This window comes from Neltuma alba, unplaced genomic scaffold (genome assembly GCF_004799145.2).
Source record: "Neltuma alba isolate B1F8T4 unplaced genomic scaffold, ASM479914v2 tig00004426_pilon, whole genome shotgun sequence".
Taxonomy (NCBI): Eukaryota; Viridiplantae; Streptophyta; class Magnoliopsida; order Fabales; family Fabaceae; genus Neltuma; species Neltuma alba.
The window spans coordinates 75-10,945 of NW_021633702.1; the positions used below are offsets into that span (position 1 = coordinate 75).

The 10,871-nt window shown below is 36.4% G+C and overlaps 2 protein-coding genes across 3 annotated transcripts; both read left to right on the forward strand.

The window, feature by feature from the left end:
- Positions 1 to 2,267: 2,267 nt before the first annotated feature.
- Positions 2,268 to 6,652, forward strand: LOC114744676 (auxin transporter-like protein 2). Of its 2 annotated transcripts, XM_028932842.1 has the most exons (10): positions 2,268 to 2,651; positions 2,761 to 2,926; positions 3,224 to 3,449; positions 3,562 to 3,747; positions 3,860 to 3,972; positions 4,081 to 4,264; positions 4,360 to 4,457; positions 5,261 to 5,468; positions 5,591 to 5,848; positions 6,094 to 6,652. In XM_028932842.1, the coding sequence occupies exons 3-10, from the start codon at positions 3,270 to 3,272 to the stop codon at positions 6,331 to 6,333; spliced, it is 1,467 nt and encodes a 488-aa protein (XP_028788675.1). In that variant the 5' UTR covers positions 2,268 to 2,651; positions 2,761 to 2,926; positions 3,224 to 3,269; the 3' UTR covers positions 6,334 to 6,652. The 2 variants fall into 2 exon arrangements, with proteins under 2 accessions (XP_028788675.1, XP_028788676.1); XM_028932843.1 differs by lacking the exon at positions 2,268 to 2,651 and having other exon boundaries at positions 2,872 to 2,926; positions 3,233 to 3,449.
- A 3,241-nt stretch (positions 6,653 to 9,893) lies between these two features.
- On the forward strand, positions 9,894 to 10,496 carry LOC114744671 (uncharacterized). The gene has a single exon (XM_028932836.1). It carries the CDS (start codon positions 9,894 to 9,896, stop codon positions 10,374 to 10,376), a length of 483 nt encoding a protein of 160 aa, XP_028788669.1. The 3' UTR covers positions 10,377 to 10,496.
- The last annotated feature ends 375 nt before the right edge of the window (positions 10,497 to 10,871 follow it).

Sequence of the window (10,871 nt, forward strand, 5' to 3'; positions counted from 1 at the left end):
CCAAACATGGATCCTCTCAACCCATTATTATTCATATATTTTTGCTTCTCTGGCTTTCTCTTTGTGGGATGCCCACTATTCCCATTTTCCTTCTTTGTCCCCTCCATTTCCATAGCAATATTTCTTCTACTCCTCTACTCTTCTTCTTCAACCGTTCTTTCACAACATTTTGAATCTTATTATTATTCTCATATACCAAAGCTTATATCTATACAGTCATCTCTCATGATGCGGTTCAAATTAGACATCTCATATTTTGGTAATTCATTGAATTTTGTTCATGATACAAATATTATTATACTCATTCCTTTCCAAAATAACACTACTCCCTTCCTATTCTATTTTTATATATTTTATTGAACATAAAGAACGCTTTTGACATTTTTAAAAATCATATAAATATCAGTTGAAAAAATAGAAAATTATCATAAACCTTACGAAAAATTTATCTTCTTTTAGAAGTTGAATTTGCATATATTTTCTGAGAGATTTAGAGAAGAAAAAGGGGGTTTAATAGTTTAATTAATGGGCGTGCGCGTGTTTGCTCCTTTGGAAGCGTGGGGAAGTGGCGGGACCAAGGCGGCTCGGCTTGAGCCAAATATCGTGAAAAAAGGTCACGCAATGCGCTCGGCGCCGAAACTAAACTTTGCTTTATAAAGGCTTAAAAGCAAACTTCGTTTACATGGCTTGGCGGCTCAATAATATTATTAAGTTCCCAAAAATTCCATCTTCTGCCTCGAAGGCATCGTTTTTCTCTCAAACACGCGAACGTGTTCACACTCGCCGCCAACTCATCCAATTATCGTTCTCTGAGTTGGCGAGTGGGCTGCACGTACCGTGCGCCGAGTTTCGAATAGCGTAGCATCCAATTAAAATTGATTAATTAAGGGCTGGCCGAAAGAGTTTTGATTAATCAAGGGGACATCAGGGAGGCTGATCCAGCTTGAAACAACTTTAAAGCTGTATAATTATCCCAAATTAATTAGCCACAAAACATTAATTAAAAAAACTAATTTCGTTACATTAACGAAAAGAATTAATTGGGAATTTCAATCCATGACCCTGAACTGGGATTTGGATCTGAGCCCTTGTGTATTAGTGCTAATCTCAAGTGTAAACAATCATATCATAGAATTGGACCACAAGGAAACAGCTTCTGACTTTCTTATCTTGTGTAGAAATTAAAGAAACGTCAACTGTATTTTAATATTACTTAATACAATTAAAAAAAAACCCCAGAAATTAACTTAACTTTGAAGCCAAACAATGATGGTCAAATGCCCAATTAACTGTTTTGGCTGTCTCACAAGCCACACACAATAGATTGCATAACATCATCTTGTCATGTTTCTAATATTTGGCTCAATTTTAGTATTAATCCAAACCAAAAATGTCAGGTGTATAAATAAAATCCATAAGCAACAAACAAAGCTTTGTGAAATGTGGCCTTTTCATCCAGATTCTTCTGAACTTTTGTGCTAGTCCTAGATTGCAAATTCTCATTGGATCCATATCTTTATTTAAACATTAACAATATTGATCTATCTCATAAGAAAATATATAATTTTATTTATCTTTATGAAAGAAAGAGTATTAAAAAATATTTTATATTTTCTCTCATCTATTTATTTTATCTCTCTATATACTTATTAAGTCAATAGGAACAAAAATTTTTTTCCTAACAAATGAATTATAAATAACAACTAAGTGGTACCAAATCATATTCTAATGTACTCCTCTGGCCTTACTTATAAGTCACTTCCAACATATTTTATACATACTAAGAAAAACCTTAAATTTCATTAACTCTCATTTAAAATTTAACAACTTTTTAACTTTATCCCTATTTAATATACATTATACCTTATATAAATAAAGTCAGCACAATAATAAATGAAGGGTGAAATTGTACATCCATACAAAAAATTTCTTTCAATATCCTATAAATAGAACCAAAAATGTATTTTCTCTTTATCTTATAAATAGAACAAGAGAAATAGGTTATTCTGATGGAAAATTTTTTAATAGGAGATTTTTCAGCATTTTTTTTTACCAGAAAATTACCCTGCGCTCTGTCTCAAGTACATGCATTAATAGAGTTATAAACAGGGAATTAGGTTTTTAACTATGAAACCTTCATTAATTACATTAATATGATAATTAGAATAACAGTGGAAACTGGAAAGGGAGAATCTTAGCCGTTGAAGCGACTTTTTTGGGCTTATAAAGGGGAGGCCTTCCGCTCGTTTCACTTGTTACTACTGATCAGATCAACGTCTCGCTCACCCACTCGCTTCGGTCTCCATCCGAAACTCTGTGTCACCAACAAACGGAGACCCCCGAGAATCGATTCGGAATTTGGAATACACAGTGAACTCAATTGTGTATTCATTATTCATCTCTCATTCTCTCTCTTCCTCCATTTATAGAGAAGTGAATTTGCTTGGCTAACTGCATCCTTCTCTGCTTTTGCTTTTAGCCATACTCTGATATACATTTATTACATATTTAGCAACTTAAATACACAGCCCCATGTCGTCCTCGTAATATCTGGCTGAACAGTTTCGAGGGAAAGGAGGTCCTTTCTGTTCAGTCTCTGCAATTTCTGATACTTCCTGCTTTTTCGTCTCCTCGCCGTCTTTGGGCTTGCGGTACTTCTCTTTTCTCTGCGACGCCAATTAGTGGAGCATTAAAACGGTGGTTTTTATTGCGAAGCTCTGTGAATCTGAAAATATTTTATTGAATGGTGAAATTCTGAAGCATCACTCCTGCTGCTTCTGCCACAACTGTGTCAGAGCACTTAACTAACTCAAGGAAGAGGCAGATAAAAAGAACGCATTATTGAAAGTAAAGGCCATTCTGTTTTGGAACACAGATCTGGGTTTTCCTTCTTCAAGCTTTAGGAGAAAGAGACGTCTCGACCAAGGTTAGTGGAAAGCGATTAGTGTATTGTGTTTGGATTTTCCTGCTTGCTGTTGAAAAAACTCTGTATACATCCCACTTTTTAATTCTGTTCTCTCTTCCCCACTTTCTTTTGTATTTGTATGTGAGGGAATAAGAGGATTTGAGTTTACTTTTTAAGCTTGTGGGGGGAGGAATTTGCAGTTATCTGGATCTGGGTTCGTCTTATATAGGCTTTCGTTTTCTGGGGTTGCGTTTGATCATCTCGTTTTTTGTCTCATTTACTGTCCTTTATGTATAAACAAAGTATATAAAATTTCAGATCCACCAGGAGATTTTGACACTGCCTTTCGCGTATTTCGGAGACAATGTTGCCTCAGAAGCAGGCAGAGGAAGCCATAGTCACCAACTTCACCGAAACAGAGAATGATGGAGGCATCGTCAGGGAAGAAGAGAAGGAGCAAGACAACTCCATGTTCACCCTCAAGAGCTTCCTCTGGCATGGCGGCTCAGTTTGGGACGCCTGGTTCAGCTGTGCTTCAAATCAAGTACATATTGATTACTTAAAATACCCATTTCCCAAAAAACTCACTTTAGTCTTCTTCTCCATTTTTCTTCTCCCAGTTCTCAAACCATTGAACCAAATCTTGCCGTTTACAGGTAGCCCAAGTGCTCTTGACGCTTCCCTATTCCTTTTCCCAACTGGGTATGCTTTCAGGCATATTGCTGCAAGTATTTTACGGCATACTCGGAAGCTGGACGGCTTATCTAATCAGTGTCCTCTATGTGGAATACCGTACCAGAAAGGAAAAGGAAAACGTTAGCTTCAAGAACCATGTCATTCAGGTAATTAAAATCACTCAAATCTTCTTGCCCCGAGATTCCAATTCCTAATTAAGTCTGGAAAAAGGAAAAAAAACAAGAAATCACACTTTTTTTTTCCTGGGTGAGTTATCAGTGGTTCGAAGTGCTCGATGGATTGCTGGGTCCGTATTGGAAAGCAGTGGGGCTGGCCTTCAACTGTACTTTCCTCCTCTTCGGATCCGTGATTCAGCTTATAGCTTGTGCAAGGTATGGGCTTTCCTTCGATTTCCGATCAGAAATTTGTCGATCTGATCAATTCTTCCAATTGAAAACAAAATCTCAAGCTTCTAAATTTGTTGGGATTGCTGCTGGCAGTAACATCTACTACATAAACGACAAATTGGACAAACGAACTTGGACATACATATTTGGAGCTTGCTGTGCGACCACTGTGTTCATCCCTTCCTTTCACAACTATCGAATCTGGTCATTTCTAGGACTTGGAATGACCACTTACACAGCTTGGTATTTGACAATCGCAGCGCTTCTTCATGGCCAGGTTTGTTACTATTCATATGATGAACAGAGACTAAGCAGTACAATTTGTACGAAGAAGAAAGATCTGATGATGGTGATTTGGTGGACGTGTTGCAGGTGGAGGGTGTGACTCACTCGGGTCCGGCGAAGCTGGTTCTGTACTTCACCGGAGCAACTAATATACTGTACACATTTGGTGGCCACGCCGTGACTGTGTAAGTTTTTTTTTTTTAAATCGAATTTATAATTCCGTTAACCTTTTTGACTGCGTAATTTTCCCTCTCGTTTCTACACGGCTTCCCTTCGCAGCTTTTTGCCTGCCATCTAGGATCATCAGACCCACAGACAATATCATCATGCATTTTACTTTTTCTTTGCCTCTCTCAAGCTTTATCGTTCAAAGTTCTTAATGTCCAATTAATTTTTTGTTTTACCACATAATACCGGTTTTTTTTACCATAGGCAATTAATGATGTGAAAAAAATTCACCTCTTTTTCCAAGCACTTCGTTTAGACAGCTATGATGAATATTGTTAAAAGCTTATCCCGAGTGTCCGTGACAATAATTAAAAGAAAAATACTACTTCTCCGATTCTAAATATAAGACTTTTTTTATACTACTCTGATAATTTTAGTGCAGCAAATTAAGATCTCTCTTTTATTAGCTCTTCTTACTTTGTTCACCAACATATTTCTAGGCCATGAAATTACGGTTAATTAGAGACAGTAAATAAAACATGTCTTGTTATTTTGCCCTATCCTTTGTATCTCTGATGAGTTGACCCAAACAGTGGATCACATGAAATAAAATTGGATTTAGTTCTTGCTTAGCATGCACATGGCATCAGGAATTGAATGTGTTTTTTTAGTTTTTTTAAAAATACAGATAGAGACATAGTCATAAAATAGAAGAAGAAGAAGAAGAAAAGAATTAATTGGTGGCATGTTGGGATTAAACAATGAGTAAATTAGTGAATATGGGAATTGGGAGATGATGAGTGAAGAACATGTCTTGCAGGGAGATAATGCATGCCATGTGGAAGCCACAGAAGTTCAAGTACATATATTTGCTGGCCACACTGTACGTGTTCACGCTCACTCTTCCGTCGGCTTCCGCCGTCTACTGGGCCTTCGGCGACCAGCTCCTCAACCACTCCAACGCCTTCTCTCTCCTCCCCAAGACCGGTTTCCGTGATGCCGCCGTCATCCTCATGCTCATCCACCAGGTTCTCTCCATTCCACATTCTCCCTCTCTCTCCCCCCTCTCTCTCTCTATATATATATATATTAAATTCATCGCAGAAATTGAAGTCTGACATGTTGTTTAATAATTTGACTGTGGTTGCAGTTCATAACATTCGGGTTTGCGTGTACTCCATTGTACTTCGTGTGGGAGAAGGTGATCGGCATGCACGACACCAGAAGCATCTGCCTCAGAGCACTCGCGAGGTTGCCGGTCGTCATCCCCATTTGGTTCTTAGCCATCATCTTCCCTTTCTTCGGCCCCATCAACTCCGCCGTCGGAGCCCTCCTCGTCAGCTTCACCGTCTACATCATCCCTGCCCTCGCTCATATGCTTACGTACAGAAAAGCCTCCGCCCGACAGGTATATATATACATCTGTATACAGGAAATTAGGAACCATATACCTAAGGCTGATCTAGTTGAGGGTATAGTTGTCATTTCAGTTCACTGATGAAATGAGACTGGTGGGACGTCGTTTTCGTTTAGTTATTTGCAACAGTTCAATTATTGGACTATGCCTTCTCTTTCGGCTGGCCCTGTTTGACTCATCGTCTCCCTCCCTAATAATTCATTCCATTAAACTTTGTGTGCTTTTGTTTTCTGCAGAATGCTGCAGAGAAGCCTCCCTTCTTCATGCCCAGCTGGACTGCCATGTACGTCTTCAATGCCTTCGTTGTGGTTTGGATCTTTGTGGTTGGTTTTGGGTTCGGAGGATGGGCCAGCATGACCAATTTCGTCAAGCAAATTGACACATTCGGTCTCTTCGCCAAGTGCTACCAGTGCCAGCCTTCCGGGCTACCACCGCCCAAGGCGGCGGCTCCACCCCCTCACGCTCATCATCTCTGAGCAGTGTCGGTTCCCCTGCCTCAACAACATAACAAAGTGGTACCCTTGAAAAGTACTAGCGTCTTACACTTCTCTCATATCTTGTATCATACGTGGGGAATATAGTAGTAATACTTCCCCACTTTTCATTTCATGTGTGTTGTTGTTGTTGTTTTTTTTTTTTAATTGGGGCATATTTTTATCGTCTTTTTTTTTTTACTACATAGTAATTTTTTTAACTTGTTAGTTGATGATAAAAAAAAATAGTGTGTCTAATGGTTGTGATTTCTTTGCTATATAAATGCAGAGGTTAATGCGTTAGAAAGAAGGAACATTTATATATGGTGTAGTATTTTCTCTCTCTTTCACTTTTTTTTTTTTTTAAATGTTTGGGAGATCTTATAAAGATTTTGTTGCCATTTTGTTTTTTTTTCTCTCGTTATGCCATTATTGCTTTGTGTGCTTCCAAATTATGTCTTCGGCATAGTACGATTTGCTATGGCACTGCGGAATGCGGATCACCAAAAATGTTAGGAAGAATTATAATTAAGTCCCAAAAAAAGAAATAATTACTAAAAAATCTCAATAACAACCTAGTAGCATATAATGACAAGTTTTAAAGTGAAAAATGAAAACTTTTGAAACTTATTTTGTAATTTTTTTTCCCTCTAGGAACTTATTGTAATTCTTCGAAAATTTTATGCTCTGATTATAGAAAACCAGGGTGTTAGGGGGTGGATAATTAGTTTAAACTGCAAAACTAAATCCTCTCTGTTTTTTTTTTTTGACAATTACATGGAGACAATATTATTAGTATTGAATGTGATTATACCTTTGTGAGAACTCAAACTCTAATTTACCACATGAAAAACTAGTGCGTTAAAATTATTTAAAAAATCCTTTCACTCTAAATTTTATTAATTTCTATTACTAAATTTTTTTAATTATATGATGGTTTTTAAAATATGTTGAGCTTTAAAAATAAATACATCTAGCGAGGATACAAATAACAGATCAAGAGCAAAAAATCTTTTTATTCATCTTGGAACCAAATCCTGTCCCTTGTATCCTTCTCATTTTAACTCTTAGATAAAAAAAAAACTGGTTTATATTTAATATTTTATAAAATTATTGTTATCATTTTTATAAATTAAGCTTCTAATTTTTATACGTTGTAATTATGAACGTACGAGTAAATGTTAAACTTTAATCGTTTAAATTTATTTATTTATTTAGTAAGTTTATAAAATAGGAAAAATTTGTTAAAAATTTCCCTTTGACAGATTAATTGGGAAATGGGAACTATTGCACAAGAAGTCATAGAGATGTTATTCTTTGAAAACAGGCACTTGTCCCCCAATTTTTCCTATACAATTTTTTTTTAATTCAAACACAGAGATGTGATTCTTGGGGTGGGGGATGTAGATTTATTCGCCTGTACGAACCTATTGCAATTTTGTAACAAAAGTTAAACTGGGAATGGAATTTTTGTGGTTGCACAATTTTAGAGAACTTGGGTCCTAAAATTATGGTGTGGCAGGTTTTCTTTATTTGTTTTATTCTTTTATAATTTACTGACAAAATATATAAATGAACTCATCAATGAATGAAGTATTTAAAAAAAGGCATAAAATAAATAAACTCAAATTTTTCTCAGAGTCTGAGTTGGTTCATGAATCACTGGAAAGTGGAAACGCCCCCAGGGGGGAGGAACAGAGAGAGATGGGGCCAATGGAACGGACCTACACAAAACATTCACACGGGGTTGCATGTGGGTAAGATATATATTGCTGGTCATGTGGCCATTCTTAACTACTCTCTATTTTATATTGTCCCTCATTTTTCTCTGTTTTTTTTCTTGGTATTTACTATTCTTAATACATGAATCTCTCCCTTAACTTGTTTGTTCTTATCGGTTTATCCTTATTCCCCTTATTATTTTTTTATTTGCTTTTTCAAGAAACTTCAAATGTCCTTTGATGCACATTTACTGTATTTAATACTGGCTAGAAACGTTGGCCCAAAAAAATATTGGCTAAAGAGAGCAAATCTAAATACTCCTCCGATCCTAAATGTAAGATCCATTTTGTAGCATAATTTACACTATAAAAGTGGTTTTATATTTAGGACCGGAGGAGTATCTAACTGAACTCACATTTGACATTAATTTTCTTTCTTTTGTTTTCAATAATTCATTTGATACAAGAAATTCATACACTTAGGGTTGAATCTGCATTCTCTGGCGTTTAATAGACACTTCGGGTGTGTTTGGATGAAACCAAACCGTGGTTTGGAAAAGTGATTTTGGAGAATAGATTCTGAGAAGAATAGATTCTGGAAAGAATGAAAAAGTGATTTTGAGAAGTGAGAGTGTTTAGATAGTTGTTATCAGAAACACTTTTTATATATACAAATTACTAAAAAAAAGACATAAGTTAATATGATAATTACAGAAAAAATAGATTTTATGATATATTTTAATTTGAAGGAATAAAATTGTTAATAATATATTTTTTATTAACATAATTAATAATACATAAGATAATATAATTAATAAATAATTAATATGTATATATATATTTAAAATATAAGATTAAATATGTTTATAAAAAAATATGTTTATAAAAAAAATAACAAGATACATATCCTATAAGCTCTTACACTTTCCCTTTTTTCTCCAAAAGCAAAAAATTTCTGCTTTTTTCAAAACCATGGTTTTGGAGCCAAAACCATGGTTTTGGTCTAAAACCACGGTTTGCCCAAAACCAGTGAGTGTTTGGGTGACTTATCACCCAAACCATGGTTTGGGGTGTCACCCAAACGGAACCTTCATAAAATGACCTATTGAGCCATTTTCTTACTGACCAGAACAATAAGAAGATATGGTTACTAAATAACAGGCCAGGACCCAACCTTATTGGGCCATAAGCCCAAACCAAACATGACTTGGACCAACTTTTTCAAATAGTGACCCAAATGGTTCCAAGAACAACAATCCATGCCCAGCGCTGAAGTGCCACTGCTCTAATATTCATCATCCTTGTAAGCCCAAAACAAATCCTATGCTAATGCTCCAATATTCATATTCAGTCTTTGTGATGCATCTATTTGGATTGACAATGAATCTTCTCCTTTCTCTTCCCTTCCCTTCTGTTTAATTTTTGGTACTGAACGTGAACTAATGATTAGAATCAAAACAAATTGTGATTTTCTCTCTTAACCACCTGTTCTTTTGTTTTCGCCTGACTGGATTGTAGCGTTAATTAGCTTCCAAGTAGATTATAGGTAAAAGGTATACATTACATACCAAACATTAGACTTTGGACATATGTAATGGAAATTAATTAAGGCTCACAAATTCACAAAATTCCAAATTAAACACAGAGAGAAGGTGGTGGTACGTAGGAGCAGTTGGGTGAACCACTTCATAAGAAGTAGTCCAATTCGCTCAACCTCCGTCCAACTACCTCCATCTCTTCTCTTCTTCGTCATAATAATAATATATATACTCACACCACAGAAGCCATAAGGCCTTCAAATCTCAGAGGCATACGTGAACCAGTAATCAATACTAAACCAAAATGGCGAGCAGCAAATCTGTAACGGAGGAGCGAGCGGGAGCGGAGATCGTGTATGGCTCAGACGATTGCTATCGGCACTCCATAGAGCTTCTGGAAGAGCTTGGGTTTCCGAGAGGGGTGCTTCCATTGAAGGACCTGGTGGAGTGTGGCAGGGTTCGAGAGACAGGCTTCGTGTGGATGAAGCAGAAAGGTCCGTACGAGCACATGTTCGAGGCGACCAACACGAGGGTGAGCTACGCGGCGGAGGTGACGGCGTACGTGGAGAAGGGGAAGATGAAGAAGATGAGTGGGATTAAGAGCAAGCAGGTGTTCGTGTGGGTTCCGATCAGCGAGATGAGCATCGACGAGAAGAATCCGGACAAGATAGTGTTTAAGACTCCGCTGGGAATCGGCAAGTCTTTTCCCGTCACTTCCTTCATGACGCACCAAGAAAAGGAAAAGCACCTTCACAGCCACAACAATGGCACTAAATTACTTCTCTGAACTCCCAAACTACGCGCTGGCGTTTTCGCTCCAATATGTTTGCGTTAAATATTCGACCAATAATTTGAATGTTTTATTTATCTTGAATTATTTATTTATCAATTATTACTATATTTTCATCAAGAGTTACATATGTGATCTGTATCGTTTTAGAATGCAATTATGTGACTTCTTTTTATTTGTCATTCTATAAATAAGAGTTAAAGTGAAAATCTATTCATCAAGTATTGCATGGGGAGCATAAGAGTTAAGACGTTCTAAGCTTTTATTAGATACAAAAATACATATGAAGCTTTTAACATTATGCAAAATATCATAGCAGTTAGAAACTTCACATGTATTTTTGCACTATTTTCTTAATATGGTTTCCAATCTTAGTTTATCATGCTGTGAGGAATTACCTCCTTCCGCTAGGTTTAACTCCTATTATTTTATTATAATAGACTCAAATCTTTAATTAATTTTGTGAAAAGTAATTGTTAATTTCTAACTTTG